Raw genomic sequence first — 18634 nt, 5'->3', positions numbered from 1 at the left:
TTGCAAATTTACAGCTTCGCCAGTCATTCTCCATATATTTCGCTCTCGCTCAGCAGATTATGAATTTCGTGACAAGTCAGCAGGCATTCTAAGATATTCTACCTTTTGCACTCGTCGCTGAACAGAGAAGGATTTTTTAATGCGTTTGATCCGGCGAAGATAATAACCTATACAAGTTTAAGGCTTTGCTCGTGATCCACGCTTAAATATAAAGGTATTAGTCAAGGAACTAAGTAGAATTGTACCCGTAATGCGGGATATATCCACCGACTGTTCGGAAGAAGAGCGAAACCAATTACACCGTCGGCTGCAACTGGATCTCGCGTTTCAATTATTGTAACTCAAGTTACTTGGAAGATCGCAGCAATCTTATCTGCTTACTCGCGAAATTCTCGTTTAATCGCTCCCCGTATAGAGTACTTAGATACTTTCAGATAAAGGCGTACCCGGGATAGAGCCCGTATTGGATTCAACCCTTGATACTCTCGACACAGCTTGACGCTCAGGTAATTAAACATTGTAATTGAATCTCGCTAGAAGAACGTCAATGAAAATTAAACGCTTAACCAAGATACTTCCTACGCGTTCGGGGAAAATAGTGTCGTCTTGAGGGCGTTCGATGGTAATTATACCGATTCCGCCTCCGCCTGGACATCCTTGAACCTTTGGCTGATCATTCGGTGCCGCGAGATATCTTGAAACTGACTAACAAATAGCCACTTATCATGAATAGAGAATTTCTATAGTGCGCACGTCGGCTTATTGGAAATGCTGCTATCGTATCTCAAGTGATGTAATCAAGGGCTCTAGATCTCAAGAGTACTCTCAGAACACTCGCCTAGAGGGATATTGTGACCTAAGTGTGACTATCTTAACTATGATGCAAACAGGTTGGTCTAAAAATAAAACGAATCTAAGAAAATATAGTATTGTAAGCTGATTGTTATTCAATATTTTAAATGAAAAATTCATTGATGATAAAAATTCACATTCGATGTCTAAGTACTGGGATATTTACTTCGTGTTCGACTCAATTTGTACGATGGTGAAATGGCAAATTATGATGAACTCAATCGTCATCGACGCACTAATGGGATTTAATGTTCTTCTAATAATGGAAATGCGGTAATTCGGTATCAGTTTGCTATTTCATTTTGCGACGGAGGGATTACTGGTTGCCGTAGAATTTTCAGGCGAAACAATTAAACTCAGATCTCCGTGTACGAGACACGTATATAATTAAACCACGTGACAATGGCAACTGACGCTGAAATCACAATTACGCGAATGTCCGGCGTTACCTCTTGCCGATAAACGCGACGACGCAAAGTATGTAAAATGTGGCTGATCCGGGCTGACAAACGTGACGTGATCCTCGGTGGTCAAAACGCGGCCCATTAGCGTAAATCCAGATTTAATAGGCTGAGAGGACAATAATGAGTATACCGTGGGCTGCCGTAACGGTAGGATATCCATTATTCATGGACGCATGATAGCCTACGAAATCCATCGGCAAATCGATGACGGTTCGATGACTACACCGAAAACACACGCTGGTCGCGTCGAAAAAGAATGTTTTTATCGCGAAGTCCATTTCACTGAAATTTACACGTTGTATCTGACGCGTGTCAACGAGCTGTCGCAGAAATCAGCATGTTAATTGCCGATGAAACCAAAATAACGAGTCACTTCTTTTGCTCGATGATTCGAAAACGATCGAAATTAAGGCGGATAATCCTTATGATTGATACGAGCCAGAACACTCGATCCTCCATAACCCAAATTATATTTCCGAACCAAATTATACGATACGACCAAAACCATTGACAAACATTGATAACGAGATATAAATTGAAAAGTACATTTCAATGAACACAAATTTTCAATTGCAATCACCCTAGCACAAAACACTGTAAAGTAATTGTTGCGTACTGACTATTTGCCGTAACACGATTGGTACGTATTTAGAAATATTTCAAGTGTTTGTTTTTTTATTTAGAAGATTAAAAAAACGAACGAAACGAGAAAATTGTTCTTCCTTTCTGCTTGTACAGCATCGAAATAAAATAGCAATGACTGCAATCTTAATAATTATGCGAGAAGGTATTAAACATAATAGCTCCTTTTCTTGCGAGGGGCGTGCCACGCGGTTGCTGGCCGGTAAGCCGATATGCAGATTGTGATTAACAGCAGTAAGAACAGCAGTAGTATTTCTCGCGTTTCTTATAAGTTTCTGTAGTTTGCGTTCCGTGTTGAAGCTACCAGTTTCTCCAAGCATTTTGCTAAGCTTCTGAAATATGTGATGGAATGGCTGATTTCGATCAGAATATTTTTCCAGATACAAACGTTTCACTCTCGCAAATATTTCCTCGCGTACACCATACACGAGCCTTCGCTTCTACGAATTTGAATTTATATAAAAACAACTTTGGATGTACCTAGTTATATTTATCAACGAATTGAAACAAGGATGTCACTTTAATTTGAAATACTGCACGAATACACGTGTGTATTACGAACATCGATGGTAAAATTATTATACTTATTTACTCAAACATTTTTAATCAGTTTACTCATTGCCCCCATGAACCGCGTTCATTTTACTTCTAGCCCCGTTTTGAAATTTTATTCCAACAAACACAAATAAATATTTGTATTGTCAGAAACATCATCCCGTTTTAATTAAAACGTGACGTCATGAAGCAACTGTATCAGTGACTTTGTTGGACTGGCAGGATATTTTAATCGAATGAATTTGAAAATTTGTTAGCAACAATTTACCAAATAAATACGAGAGAAATTATAACACAATATTCAAGTTCAGGAATAACGGTATACTATTTTCGGAAAAGGTACGTTTATAAATACAACTGCGACCTCCGTGATGAATTCAGATAAATTTTAAATACAGGCAGTTCAAAATTAAGTACTTCTATCTCCCTGGATCGGTTAAGCTTATTTAAGAATCTTATTTAAGACTGTGTCAATCTGACATGATTTGAGTTCAAACTGTACGATAGAATTATATTCTTGGAGGATAAATTTTACCGAATTATTCCTTATAATTTGTACATGATGATGTACAGCATTTACACTACAATTGTATTAATGAAAACACAACATTTCGATCATTTCTAAAACAGTTGTTAGCGTATAATAGTTATAATCATATTTACTGCCCGACAAACGTACTATATCTATTTTTATCCTTTTCATCTTCCGGTATATCGGTGTTATGGTTCTTTGACATATCGTTTTCGCGCCGTTAATCGATATCCATTAAGATGAGAGATCGTGGAATCGATGTCGGCAAAAAGAGCACCGATGTGAGCCAGAAAGAGCGACGTGGATTCGATTAAAAGTGCACCGACTTGCAATTTTTACTCGATTTCCTATCGGGAACGTCGTCTTTGACATTTAACGAAATAATCGCGATGACTGTAATGCCACAGGAAGCTGACGTACTCGCATTCTTTCTCAAAACATTTTACTGTACATTTAATAACAAGGAGCCCTTTCCTTTGATTCTACCAATAACGAATGTTCGTACAAATACTTCTCCTATCTAACATTATCTTCAAATTAAAATCATTTTTGATACTTCAAGTAGTTCGTGTTATTCAGTACCCTTAGGACTCTGTCCCATTAACTTTGAACTTTAAAGACAGATCATTTTAGGTAGAATGTTAAAGATATGTCGGTGTAAACAAGTTTGGTGTCAAAACTTTCCGTTGCCGCTGCTCTTTTAATTAAATAATTAATTAAATAATTACAATTGGCGCAAGTTTTCTGGATGTCAGACGTTTATGGATACCTCGCTGTTCTGTTTCAGTCGGCACTGAAAAGAGTTGGGCGCTAAACTGAGGAATGGAGGGAACGTGGCAGTGGGAGCAGCGAAAGCACTGCCATATCATTCTGCTCAACCCTTTGTCGTATGTAAAGGAGAACCCGGAACAGACTGCAGGTGAGTCCTTCTATATCAGCGGATTTTTTGCTCGACCTGACCCTCCTCACGGATATCTCTCGGTTGAACTCACTCGAAGGAGAAAAAGACGATTCTCAAAAGAATCCCGTTTTAGCGACAAGGACGATTACGCCTTTATATATCCGCGGAACCCCTAACGTCGTACCGAGACTAACGTTCAGAAAACGTTTGAAAGGAGATCCTTTGGTACCTCTCAAACCGCAGTACCAATACGAATATCCGAAGTTCCCTGGAATGGATTCTTATTCTATCTCGACTTTCTTTCTTCGCCCTCCTGGCCCACGTGGTCTACTAGCCTATCGTATCGACCTGAGAATTTTAAATTACCAGTACATCTCGAACCAATATTATCAATAAATATGATGCGATTCACGTTGTCGACATTCTTTTCAACGCTGAATACAAACCTGACGACACATACATAACTATTGTAGGGGAAGATCAGTCTCGAAATTAATTAGACGCGACAGTTGATCTTCCTAAAGTCTGCGATTAAGCAAAGACAACTCAATTCTGTTCACGTTCCGTTCATACATAAGACCACATTCCCTTTAACCTGAAATTGATCTTCCTCCCTCCAGCACTATGTACTTCCTTCGTTAAAAACTCCGCGTATACTTGAAGAATCTCTCCAGATACTTCACACGCAACCGACTTTCAAACCTAAATATCTACTTCGTCGCACCCTTACCGTTTCAGACCCTTATCATTCACACCTGACTCGCGAAGAGTTCATTTATTCGCACAGAATACCATTCACTTTTTTAATTTCAGATAACTTCATTAAACCCATTAGTATAATTTATTTTGCATCTCTTTGTTAATCAAACTGTATTAGAGTTAATTAACGAAAGCTAAATGATTAAGAAGCTACTTTAAGGACTTTCTAACCACCCTGACGACAGTGGAAACACATTTTTCAGATGAACGAAAGTGGCTACAAGGTAGTGCCTGCAAGGAAGAAGACACCCTGAAGAAGAGGAGTCGCGTGCCGGGTCTGTAGCGCTCGGTAAAAAACGAAAGGGCCCCCCGAGCATCATCGAGAACGGAAAGGGGTCGTCATGGGCCCGGCACACCAAATCGTAGCCCACTGAGCGATGCAAGTAGTTAGGGCCGGGGCCCTGCTAGTGAGCATGTGGCTCACTAGAGAATGAAGAAACAAAACGTCCGGACCCTATCGTTGATCGTCTTCACGTTCACCTACCTCCTCGTCGGCGCTGCAATCTTCGACGTTCTCGAGTCCGAGACGGAGAAACGACGCAAGGAAGCATTGGACGGTACATTTCTTATCAATGAACTTCTCTCGATACGACACTGAACCGAACTAGAAATTAAACTTTAAAAACATTTGTTGAGAACACTGGCTTGGAACCATATAAATTGATACTCGAATTCTTTTTTGTCAAATCTGCCTCAGATTGTCAAGTACAAATATTTTCCTAGAGATAGATGCAGAAATTTTTCGGCAAAATTAAAAAATTTCAAATCATTCTAAAAAAATTATTTTTCGTTGTGGGAGTCGATTGCAATCATTTTTGGTGAATATACATACCCCCGAAATCCTACGCGCTTTCGAGAAAAAAATTCTTTACCGAAAATACAATGTCTGACCATACATTGATATGTTTCACTGAAATTTCATGCATATCTTTAAAACGCCGTAACTTCTGAACGGATTGGACGATTTTAATGTTTCAAAAAGCAAACAACGCGTATTTTGGTGAAGAATGTGTAGAGATTCTAAGAATATTCGAAAACAGCTTCCATTCTGTTAAAAAAGAATAAAATTTATGCAATTTCATTTCATTTTCTTAATGGGGCTCTGGAGCCCGTGAAAAATGGGTCGAGAAAATACATTGTATGTAAGGTCTACTTGTATACCACATCATGCTACGGTTTTTCTTGTCTGCTGTTGGTAATTTTCCATCATATATCCCGATATTTTTTTATTTACGATCCGAGTCCCTACTTTATATCTCATGACGTTTATAGCTACAGCCAATGTGCAGTTTGGCACAAAATACACATGACGTGCTGCACGTGTAATTTTAGCACAAGGGGTAAAGAGTTCGTTTTTATATTTTTTAATTTAGACGTCGATATTCAAACAAGAGGAGTATGGGATGATGATAAAAGTAATGGCTCATCTATTATTAAATTTCCAATTGAAACGTGTTACGTAACGTTACAAATATTTTTGGTAGAATATAAAACGAGAATTTATTTTATCGTAAATGTTGCATTTTAATTACGGACACAAATTTTAATAAATCGCTTTTGGGTAAACAAGGTTGATATGTATATTTAAGTACGAATAAATGTTTGGTACGATGGTCGCGTTATTTATAAAACTGGCTAAAAACTGTAGAGGGGCAACTTTTATTTCTCAATGTAACCTTTGCTTCGTCGGTGGTAGGAAATGAATGCGAACTTTCACAGCTTATATATGCTAAAAATAACTCGACAGTGATCCTGAACTCTGATAGTTATTCCCCATTCGTCGAAAAAAAAAAGGAAAAACTGCAAGACTTGAACCACTTTCGGGAACAAAACCCGGATCAATTCAGGAAGAACCGACTTACAGGGCTTGAAATGTAATTTCGTTAAAAGTATTGATTCCCTACAGCCTTACAAATTGAGGATATATGTCGAAACTTCCAGTAGCTTCTCCTTTATTTCTTTCGAACTTTCAACTGTGAACTGCAATTTTTGTACTGGTTACGAAAGCACATTACTAGTTCTAAGGCAGATCCCGTTTTTCAAGGCTACAAATCTAGTTTTATAGGGGTAGAACAAGAATACGGGGGAGTATAAGAATGTAGATCAGTCTTGAAAGTACGAAGGAAAGCGATATTGAGTTGTAAAACACGAACAGCATGGATTAACTAGTTTCGATGTTGTTTTGTTGGCAGCCATTGAAAAGATGGTTATACGCAAATACAATATAAGCGAGGACGACTTCAAGATCATGGAAACAGTGGTGCTGAAGACGGAACCTCACAAAGCCGGTCAACAGTGGAAATTCGCCGGGGCGTTTTATTATGCGACCACGGTCCTCACGACTATCGGTATGCGCTTTATTTTTAAACAATATAGGAATTAAAGTGATGTTCAGATATTCGCGTTTGAAAGCAACAACTTTAAACTGCATGCATCGAACATGTTCGTCGTAGCTTCCATTAAAATAATTGTATAACGAGTAATAAATCAGTTCCACAAATAATTTGCGTTCGATGCCTTTGTCGCGTTAGCTATCGTAGGAGTCAAATAAATCGTATTATTGAATTGTTGAAAACTTCTTATACTGGATTTATGGCTTAACTTTTAGGTTACGGACATTCGACGCCGAACACCATAAGCGGTAAGCTGTTCACGATGTTCTACGCGATCGTCGGAATCCCGTTAGGACTCGTAATGTTCCAGAGCATAGGAGAGCGTCTGAATAAATTCTCGTCCGTCGTAATACGGAACGTAAAACAGCTTCTTAACTGTAAGGATGTCCAGGTAAAGCTACAACCTTTACTGCCCCTTGGCGATGCACATGAAATAATCATTCAAATACTTTGATAGGGTATAAAATTTTGCTAATACAATTTTAATAACTCGGAGCTAACATCGTGTATTTGGTCATTTAAAACTGTCAAATTACACGTTTCTTTTTTTCGAAGTAACGACAAACAGAAATGTTTCGACAGCACTAAGTTGGCTACATAATTAGAAAATATAAATAGAAGACAGGACACATTATCAGAGTTACGTTAACTTGTTATGAATCTTCTCTAACTTTGATGAACTTTCGTAAGAACCGCAAAGTTCATTACAGTTTGGTACATAAAAAACTAATGTCACTTTAGCACCGCAATTACAAAGTTTCCAAGTAATTTTAGCACGAACAATCGTAAAGAATTATAGGAAAGAAACAATGATGTTTGCGAATACGTCAGGAGAGGATTAATTGAAATTGTGTGATTTTCAGGCCTCAGAAATAAATCTTATCTGCGTGGTGACGACCTTATCTTGCTTAACAATTGCGGGAGGTGCCGCAGCGTTCTCTAGGTACGAAGGGTGGTCGTATTTCGATTCCATTTACTATTGTTTCATCACCCTGACGACGATCGGCTTCGGTGACATGGTCGCGCTACAAAAGGATAACGCGCTGGACAACAAACCCGAGTACGTGATGTTCGCCCTGATATTCATTCTGTTCGGCTTGGCCATCGTCGCCGCCTCCCTCAATTTATTGGTGCTGAGATTCGTCACCATGAATACAGAGGATGAAAGGCGAGACGAGGCTGAGGCTCTACAGGTAAGAATCTTCAAAACATATTTTCCACGCGAAAACGAACTGTCAACAACTTCTGATAAATTAATGGCAAACTGACGAACATTCCTGCTGATTCTGGTGCAAAACTTCATTCGATATTTAAATAACTCGAATAAAAATAGATTTCGTTAACCCTTTACGGTTATTCTGATAGACCACCAGTAGATGCAACTTATCTCAAAATATCATTTTTAGTCTACTTTCTCCTGTAGTTTAGAAAACAATTCTTGTCTTTCTCCACTTGTTTCGAACAACTACACTAAGCATTTATACTACCCTTGAGACTCGACTAGATCCCTTCTGGAGGGGATGAGAATTTTATCGAAATGTGCAGTACTTTCAGGGGCACTAAGGCACACATGGGAACACAAAGTCCACGTGCATAGTCGAGACGCGTACCCCTAACCTCATGGTGCCCCATGGAACAGATCTCATTCAGAACGTTCTTCGTCCCAGACTTAAAACTCATATACAGGAATACAATACCAAAGCCAACGTTTGACCGTAAAGGGTTAATTGTCTCGGTAGTCTGAACATTAGCACCTACGTCGAATCAATACGAGGAATCAGTTTCGCACCACCCCGTACGATTACGACTCGAGACCGCTAAAGCGACAAACCGTGGGAAATTCGCCCAAAACGGTCTAATAGCTTGCAAAACAACGGCGACCACGCCGGCGGCGTAACGATTCGAAAAAAAAAAATTGTTATGACGCAGGCTGCGCAAGGAGCAGTGCGCCTGGAGGGCGACGTAATAACGGCGAACGGCTCGATACTGTCGGGCCAAGTAGGCAACCACGGTGACACGATATCGCTGGACGACGAGACGTCGATCTGCAGCTGCCGCTGCAGCGGCTTCCAGAAGAAACGACGGAGACCGCGGTTCACGGTTCGTCGCTCGCCCGGTAAGATCTCGCACCTGCTGCCGATGCAGCAGCTGCCGACGTTGAATATGCGCAGTGAGCTGCATCCGCCACCGCCGCTGACGCCGTTGCTGCAACTGCCGCCGTTGTACCAACATCGGGCCAGCATCTGACGATCGTCGACCGTCGTAACGATGCCGCAACGTGAACTGTCGCGACGGGTGTCCGTCTGAGGCACTTTTCGAAACACACACACACGAAGAAAAAAAAAAAAAACGAAAAAGAAAATATGAAACGGGACAGAGAAAAAGAGAGCTTTTGCTGGCGACCGCTTCAACGAATTTAACCTTCGAGACGTTCTCCACCGCCTCTCTACGCGACCGCGATCAACCGTTCTCTAGAGCGCGCAACCGCGACCGGAAGTCCGCGCGAAACCGGGGACGGAGGAACTCCCGCGAGAATCGTTTTATCGAGCCGATTATTCGCGAATGATCGTTTCTCGCGCTTCGATCGCTCGGACCTCGATAGAGGCGAGGGTCGGTTTCGCAAGTCGCGCTCCGGAGTACGTCGGTGTTTCGATCGTTCTGAATTACTAGGCTAACGTTAGATTGTTAATCGGCTTTGAATTGGTCACAGTATTCGTAATTTTTGGCTGGTTAACCCTTGGGGGGCTTCTGTCGTTTTTGTAGATTGTTTTCGTGGGTTGTTTCGCGTGCGTCCAGTTAATTGCTTCGTTGGTTCGTGGATTCTTATATCATGTTAAATGTTAGTAAACTGAGATATAGAAGTAATGTCGCGTAGCACGTAGTGAATCTGTAGTGAATGATATTTTATAACAGTGTTCCCTAAGCTGAAATTCATGAAACTCCCTAAAAAAAAAAGAACAGAAGAAACATGTTATATAGGAGGATAGAAGTTAAAATATACGAAACTAGTATGTCAGTATCATGTGTAATTCTAGTCGTGGGAGTCCATCGGAAGTTTTATTTTCTTGCGGAGGTCCGCAGCAAGGGGATGTTCAAGAAACACTGTTCTAAAATATCCTAATGTAAATGTATATTTTAGAATTAAGATTGTTATTTTGTAGCATTTTGCAGATTCATCTGAGCCTTTTACATTTTCCATAATTCTGCGAGTCAAAGTCGATAGAAGTCATCCAAGGGTTGAGGAAAATGAAAGTTTAGGACGGTGGGAGAATATTCTTTCGTTCACTGACGTATGCTGAAGCCTTTAAGACGGCGAATTGAGTTTTCTTTGCCGAACTGATCTTCGCAAATATCAAGCACGACACGGTTATCGCGGCAAATCGCAGAAATGACGAGATTCTAACCGAGTATTCTTTCATTGGCGTGACTCGCACGGACACGGGCATGATTTTACAAATTACAGCGAGAAGAGAAATTAAGATCAAGCGTTTTTTCCTGGACCTCGTGGTTTCGACAAGCTATTACAAACGATTCGCAGTTTCAAAAGGAGAAATAAATATTTGAAAATCGTTTCCTAAAGAGGACGACGTCCAAGTGCTTCCGATTATTTCTAATCGAACTTCCAATGTTTTATCGCATTCACATCGCGCGAGTTCATCGAGGACATTCCATGTAATATAGCACTTACGTAACGGTACAATCTTCCATTAAGTTATTTAATTACGAGAAAAGATAGAATCTTGTCACAGGTGCGATCGGGCGGTGAAACTGACTCTTAGAAGCAACTATTGTATGTACATGTACAAAAAGGGTGTGCGAGTGATTATGTGTTCCGTAGCCAAGAAGCATTAATAAAAAAAAAAAAAAAAAAAAAATACAAAACAAACAAACGAGGAAGGCACAAGAGATAGAGGAAAAATATATATCTGCGTTCACACTGCTAAAGAAGAGAGAGATATATAAACAAATATATACACACCAAAAGACATATACACAAGATGAACACGACTTTTTCATTAAGAAAGCATTTTACAATTTGTATATATGAATTATAGATATTACACGTACGAATCTAGGTGTACGAATTAAGGTGTTTCGATCTTACGATGTGTATAAATACATACTTGCGAGATAACATTATATTATTATTATCATGTGAGTGCGCGAGTACATGAGAGAATCCCCATTCTCGATTTTCCATTTATTACCGTTTAATTAATGATCCAGATCGTTGAGAAATCGTGGCCGTAACTACGTAGAATTCTAGCTACCATAGATCTCGTCATTCACGAACGCTCGGCCAGGATGGAGAATATAAATATATACATATACATAAAATATCTAACGAAGATAATGAATCCAAAAAAGCTGTAGATCACGAAAATTAAATATCGTCCCTTGAACTTATTGGTTTACAGTTACCTACGGAAAGTCAATCCATCGAGACACAAAGCACGTATTTCCGAATAGATAAAACGCGTCATACTATAGTCGAACACGAGCGGAACAATTCTCTTGCCTTTTATCGACAAGTAGAACGTATTCGAGTATTTTTAAGACGTACACTGGAATGCACATACACGCATAGCATAAGTAGTGAAACTTCGTTTTGCCCACTCGGCCTTTCGACGATTTCAAAACGGCCGCCAGAAAGATACCAATGCGAACGGGTTATCTTTGTATTTTGCTTTTCTATTTTCATGTTTATTCGTTGTCGTGTCGCGTCACTCTCGCTGCGTGCTAATGCCAATTGTTCATAAACCCTTAAATCCATTACAACTGATTAACCCTTCCGGACATATATATTCGAATTTATAGATCATCACAAATGTCCCTTTCTATCGTTATTAATTTTATTTATTAGGACAGTTCTTTATGGAGCAAATGAAAATTAGATTAGATCGCATGGATTTCTTTTGCATTATTTAGTATTAATTATTATTCTATTCAGTAGTGAAAAACGTGAACAATCACTCTGTAATTGATTCAGACAAATACATACCATGACCGTATATTCTAAATTCTATAACACTCTATCAAAATAATTTTTATCCATTAAATGGAAGTACAAGAATTCATAATCATCAAATCAGAATTGTCAATAAATCCTATTGTGCATTTATATGAAAGAATATAAGCGACGATATCGAAAACACATTTAAAAAAGTCGATAGATGATCTCTCGTCAGACATATAGAAAAATGCAAAGAAAAATTAATTCTATACCGGAAGGGTTGAAAACGTGGCCATTTCTCATGTTCCAACGATAATAATTTTATTAGCGGTTTCAAGGGATCCCAATCATACTCGGATTATCATCACGATTCACATTCCACGGTTTAAGGGTTAATGAAAACAATGAATTACAATTGAAGCTGAAGATAGCGTGGCTACGTAACCGGAAGTGCTCGCGATTCGTTGAACCAGCCGTATCCATCGAACGTTTATTCAATCATATAAAAAGTTCTATTAGGTAAGAAGAGAAAAAGAAAAGATTCGGAGTATCGATACACTTATTGTTATTATTATTAACTTATATTATAATTATTATGATTGTCTTCATTAACACTCGCTATAACAGAATGAACGAATTACATTTGTAACATATAGGGTAGGAACAAACAACGATCACGTCGATTGGAATGAACTTTCACGATATTAAAGGAATAACGAGATGTGCGAGCATCATGGAAACGAATTCGAAGAATTCACGGTGAACCACATTTCACATTCTTTCGATTATCGTTAGGGAGGATTTCATTTTGTACGCTCCTCCTACTGGACAAATGAATTTTAATCGTTTATACTGATTAGCAGTAATGAACGATAGCCTTTTCGAAATTACAAAATATTAATTATACTACTCCGTCTAAGATCGATTATCTTCCCCCGCCCAACCCTCCCCCACTTGCTCTTAAATTAGATATATATTATATTGAACTTCAAGAAAAAAAAAAAAAATTATTCCTTACGAGAATAAAGTTTCTGATAATCTGATATACATTTTTTTATTCTCAAATGGACGTTATAGCGTGTTAAGATAATACAAGGATTATATAGACTTTCAGATAATACTTTATATTTATAGCGAGATTCCGTAAAGAATAAGTGAGCTTGTACAACCTTTAACCTTCGAATCTAGCGTTATAAAAATTACTCCTTATTTATTATTGATTTTTAGTATCGTAAAATAGAGATACATTCTGAATACTATGGATGAAAACGCTTACGTGAACGAAAATCGATAAAAATTCGTTTAACGATATAAATACCAACGGTTTGTCATTAAATTTATAAGTAATATTGCATATCTGTCTGTTCCACGTTTTTATTTACAAACAACATACGGAGAGTCCACACGAAAATTATAATCATTTTTTTGTTACGCAATCCAAAACACATTCAAAATGCACACGATTCGTGTATATTATTCATTGGCTAGTAAATTGGCGTCTAAATACGAATTAAATGATAATAAAAATGCAACTATGCAAGGGAAATGATATATTTGCTTAATGATCAAAGTGATGAAAAAATAAATTCACTTCGCCATTAATAGACAGATATTGATGAAAGACAGGCAAGTATAAAAAAAACTTGTTTACGTTAAATTATCGATTTCGAGTGACGTATTAAACCGGATGGGCAGGTGTAATTAAAACAAAGAAAAAAAGACACAGTCCAAAATATTCACACAAAATGCAAGCTCAAGAAAATGTAACGAATTATATTAAAGTGCCATCGTTTTCTTATGCATGTTTAAATCCTTGTATTACTTTGGTAAAATGTATTATTAAAGAACAAGTGAAAAATGTATTCGGAGATCAACAAGTTATAGATAGCTTCCATTAACAGAATTAAAAATTTCATCAAACAGACTATATTGTATAGCAAATGATCTGTAATGAGTAACGTCATTTCGCCCCCTGACATTGGAAATACTTCTGATCCGTCAAAAGGCTCGAAGAATTTGCAGGAATAAAGATAAAACTTATTCTACAAGTACAACTTCAGTAGTCGAATGTTATCGAGTTTTTCTTTACTTTTAACGATACAGTCAATGCACATGTCACGAAATTTTGATTTTTCATTATCAAAAAATCAATAAATAAATAATCTTTGAAACCATCCACCATTTTAATGACAGAGTATAACGTATCATTAGATCATAAACAATTGAAATTCGAGAAAATAAATTTTCGTAAATTTTTAACGACACGTTGTTACTATTCGACATTATTGCAGTACAAATGGCCATAAAAACAGAATCCACGAATACTCAGTACTAATCATAAAGACTTTCGTCATAAAACATCTTGTTAATTACACATCAATATTAGTGATATGTTAATGCGTCTTCAATTTTTTGTTTCGCGTCCGATTCGATGATACACAAATACTTTTCAACAGAGACTACCAATTCTAGAAATTAATGGATAAAAATAACTGCGAACTGATGAAGTTTTACTAATGATAATAAAACCTTGCATATATATAGGTAGATATCCAGTTCTTTGTTTGAAGGGAAACTACTATAACGAATATTTTAAAATACGATTTTAAATAGCAGTTCACATTAATTATCAAAGTGGATCGAGACTTACGCGTTGCACGTGCGAGGAGATGATGCCGTTTGAGGTTAGACATGTGGTTCGTTCAGGCCGTGATAGAATTGCGTTGTTCTTCCATCCTTCTTCCATCAATGTTTTATCATTGTAGCTTGTTAAAGAAAAATAAAAAAAATGATTATTGATATGGTGTGAAATGTACGAAATATGCATAAATTGTCAACGATCTTCGACCAACGTTAACTTAATTAATCCCACTATTGTTGGATAAGCGAGACGATGTTAAGATAAGTAACCGAAGCTTCAGATCAGCCATTCTGAACCCTAATATAGAGAAACGGACGAAAAATTCTTGTCAAGTGTCTAACGTAATGACTCACACTTTTCAAAGACGATTACCATTTACACCTGTTTAGTGAAATATAGCGCGATCGAAAGCTTCATGATTTTCGAATCAGTTAACGTTTAATGTTCAATAAAAAGAAACAAATCAATAACAATACCGAATGACACGCATCGACGATCAAGCGACAAATTATAGAAACTATTTGAACGATTCAAACATCGCTAATTAACACACACCGTTGTACTAAAGTTAAATACAATGTGCAGGAATTTTCACTCCGTAAACTTCCCCCGATCGGCGATTCAGTCGGTCGAATTATCGTTTTGAATACATCATTAGCATAAAAATTTGACGAACGATCTTCTAAATTTGAAAAAAATCGAAATTAAACGAATGTGTCATTTTATCAAAATAGAGACATTCTTTTCTTGTCTAAAATTCGTATCTTATTTCGATTTTATTTACGAGCTTATGTGTGTTACACGCATTGAAATTTACCTTTTGCAAATAGTTACTTCGTATGATAGTTGTTGGTGGCACAGTCTTTTAATTTCGGCTTTGCCGAAATCAAAAACTGAACGTCAAATTTGAACGTGAAAAAATAAGATGAAAAACAGCTACAAAATGCATGTACGGATAGACACACGAATATATTCTGCGGCACGACCGCAAAATTTCAACTTCCCGCATTTTTAACTTTGTATTAGTAGATAACGAACACGATGATTACCATTAATGTTACCTTACACGAGTATAAACAATAATATTTGTAATAGTTGTAAATTTACAATTACGGCAACTCGGAAAGATGTGAAATTAAACGAGAAAATTTAGACACACATTCACGCAATTTTGCTATTATTGTTACAGCATAAAATGTAAGTACATAGCTACGAATTTAACAAGTTAATTACCTACATATGAGCATCGAAATAATACAGTTTTATCGCGGTTTTACTGATAACGCAGACCTGGTAAAAAATTGCGAAAGAAAAGAGCACGTCGAACGAAAAACAAAACACTCTAAAAACTGAATGCAAGAGAAATAGAATGAAATCTAGCACATTGTATTGTCGAAATTTTTTAATAATTAGTCCTCCTATTAAACTATTCACGACAATTTTATTGATTTTGTCAGATAGTTTAATATTGTTACAAATATTATTTTATATATTTTCATCGCCAATAACTTCAAGAATAAAATTGTTTCTTCATAAATTAAATGGTTCTTTGATGTTATAGAGCCTCTTCGTCTGGTTAAAAGTATTATCGTAATTTTCTTAATAGCATTGATAATTTTGAAAAGTGAAAATAAATACGAAGTGAAGACACCTAAAGCTGTACATAATAGGAGGATTGACGAATGCGTACTCTGATCAAATCGTGTTCCAAACAGATATCTTATTACATAAATGCGTAAGACCTTTAATTGAGTTTTCATTCTTGCTTAAAAATTAACAAGGAGGGTGTGTTAATACAAACAAATTGCCTGGAAATACTGTCACTTGCGATAATCACGATTACTTGTAAGATAAGAAACAAGGTTCTCTTCGTAGGAGAAAGAGAAAATGGAAATAGAAGTCCCAAATGGCTTGTACGGGTACAATTTTTTCGAAAACCGAAAGGAAAGAGACCACATATCCCTTGTTTTCATATATTATAAATAGTGTACCGTCGTTGCAATGATCTTTAGAAGATCTTCCCCTCGTCCCCTTCCCATCCCAAACTATCGAAAGAAAATTAATGTTAAACGAAAACGAAAGATAAACGAGCGAAGAGATGATAAGGAGAAAATAAACACGGTAACAACATGCATGTGATCGAAATCGGTTCCCAAATCTGCCTGCATACACCGCCACGTGTACCGACGTTTAAGTGGATCGTAATTTGTAAATTACTATGGACTTCCTAATTATATGCTGGTATATGATAATACATGTGCTCTGCCACAATAAAGCAGTTTTTTTTATCTAAAACGGATGCCGTTATTTCTGTTCCAATGTACCCGATGAACAACGAAAACCTTTTGTCCTTCAATGCAATTACACACATATTAACCCTTTTTATCTCAGATTTTAATAGTTTATTTATGTTGTTTGTGTGTCGACTAATGTGTTTCATTAACAGTTTATACCAGTGTTTCTTAAACTTCTTTTCCTTTCGGCCTCTTTTCTTAACTATCAGTTTTACAAAATCTAAATCTAAATTCAATTACCGTAAGCAGCGCAACAAATATAGTAACTAGTACGTCACTCTTGGTTAACAAACTAATCTAATTTATAATAACAATCACTATACAAGTATATTTTGTATATACACATAAAATATTTAAATATTATAAAATAATAAGAAATATATTTTGTTTTCCAAATTGTCTGCTATCCTCTAAGTATTTAGTTTAAGAAAATCTAATGTGTGTCACAGTATCAAGACAGTCGAGTTTCGGTTCGTAAAATTTTTCAATGAAAAAGTTTACAATCTCTGAACGAGTGCTACAGAATTCGAAAATCGAAATCTCATACTGCCTATAAATATTATAATTTCGATGGAATGTATAGATAAAGAACTACAAAATGAAACCAATGTATTGAAAATAAAAATGAAATTAAAATTTCGTAAATAGGTTTAATAAGGGTCACATTTGACCCTCAACACTGTACGTAGTCCGAGAGTTAACGTAGGTCAGGCATGCCCAAGCTTGGTTTTAAAGATTCTAAGAGTTCTCCTATCTCTATTCCGTTAAAATACGCGCTATAAGACAGTCTCAACTGTCTCGTTCTATGATGCGCGATCTACGTCTTTCTCTTTTACCTACGGTGCGTGGGAGGGGAACAAGCAACGTGAGATGCTCCTGCTGTGGGCATGCCTGACATACGCTATATGATATTCATAAAAAACATCGTCTGCAAAATGTATAGTTTCTTAATATCGAAGGTATTTGGGTTGCTTTTCATAAAGCATAATACGCAAGACTTTTTTCTTTTCAAAAGTTTTTAAATATTCCATCCTCGGACGGAATAATTTAAACATCTACGAAGAAAGCTTAGGTTTTGAAGTATCTGTTCCTGATCTGGTCTGTGGAGCCATCTACAGTCGAGACGAAGAAACAGCCAATGTGGTGGGGGAAATTTCACGAACGAGTCCCCACTCTCTGCCTTACAATGACCGTCTTGAACACCTGAACCAAAGTAACCGAAATGCTGTACGCTGTACGATTTTCATTTCTCTTAGTTGCACAAAAGATTTGTAATTAATTCTGTCAATAACTTTTATTGTAAAACAAATCTATGAGAATATCGAACTGTTTTTCATTTAGTCCGGCAAATGGAATTAAATTAAAAAACCAGCGATCGTATTTAAATTTTTCAAAAATTCCAAAACTCTAACTGGGATTTGGAAGGGTCCCTTCTCGTTTCTCGTATAGCAATTGGCATATTATAAACACACGTGAACGCCAGATGTCGGACAGACTTGGAATAGTAGACAGAGATCTGGTTTTCTCAAATTGTTGGCATATAATTAAGCCACATTTCCCCAAGTGTAATGAGCGTCGAAGAAATAATTAAAACTAAATGAAGATTATTACGTCTCCAACTATTGTTTTCTATTTGCTAAATAATAT

General features: G+C 37.1%; 1 protein-coding gene across 1 annotated transcript; it reads left to right on the top strand.

Annotated features, from left to right (window-relative positions):
- Positions 1-5014: 5014 nt before the first annotated feature.
- Positions 5015-9345, top strand: LOC122405289 (two pore potassium channel protein sup-9). The gene is made up of 5 exons (XM_043409931.1): positions 5015-5262; positions 6898-7053; positions 7314-7489; positions 7962-8291; positions 9028-9345. Exons 1-5 carry the CDS (start codon positions 5136-5138, stop codon positions 9343-9345), a joined length of 1107 nt encoding a protein of 368 aa, XP_043265866.1. The 5' UTR covers positions 5015-5135.
- Positions 9346-18634: the final 9289 nt, after the last annotated feature.

Source organism: Colletes gigas, unplaced genomic scaffold (genome assembly GCF_013123115.1).
Source record: "Colletes gigas isolate AHSC1104 unplaced genomic scaffold, ASM1312311v1 Colletes_gigas_Sc00001, whole genome shotgun sequence".
Lineage (NCBI taxonomy): Eukaryota > Metazoa > Arthropoda > Insecta > Hymenoptera > Colletidae > Colletes > Colletes gigas.
Note: the sequence above shows the minus strand (reverse complement) of the source record. Positions and strands in the feature narration are given on the sequence as shown.

Excerpts from the sequence above, each read along its gene's own strand:
- LOC122405289 (XM_043409931.1), top strand. The coding sequence starts at position 5,136 with ATGAAGAAACAAAACGTCCGGACCCTATCGTTGATCGTCTTCACGTTC. Across the intron at positions 7,490-7,961 it reads TTAACTGTAAGGATGTCCAG|GCCTCAGAAATAAATCTTAT; the intron begins GTAAAGCTACAA and ends TGTGATTTTCAG. Across the intron at positions 8,292-9,027 it reads ACGAGGCTGAGGCTCTACAG|GCTGCGCAAGGAGCAGTGCG; the intron begins GTAAGAATCTTC and ends GTTATGACGCAG.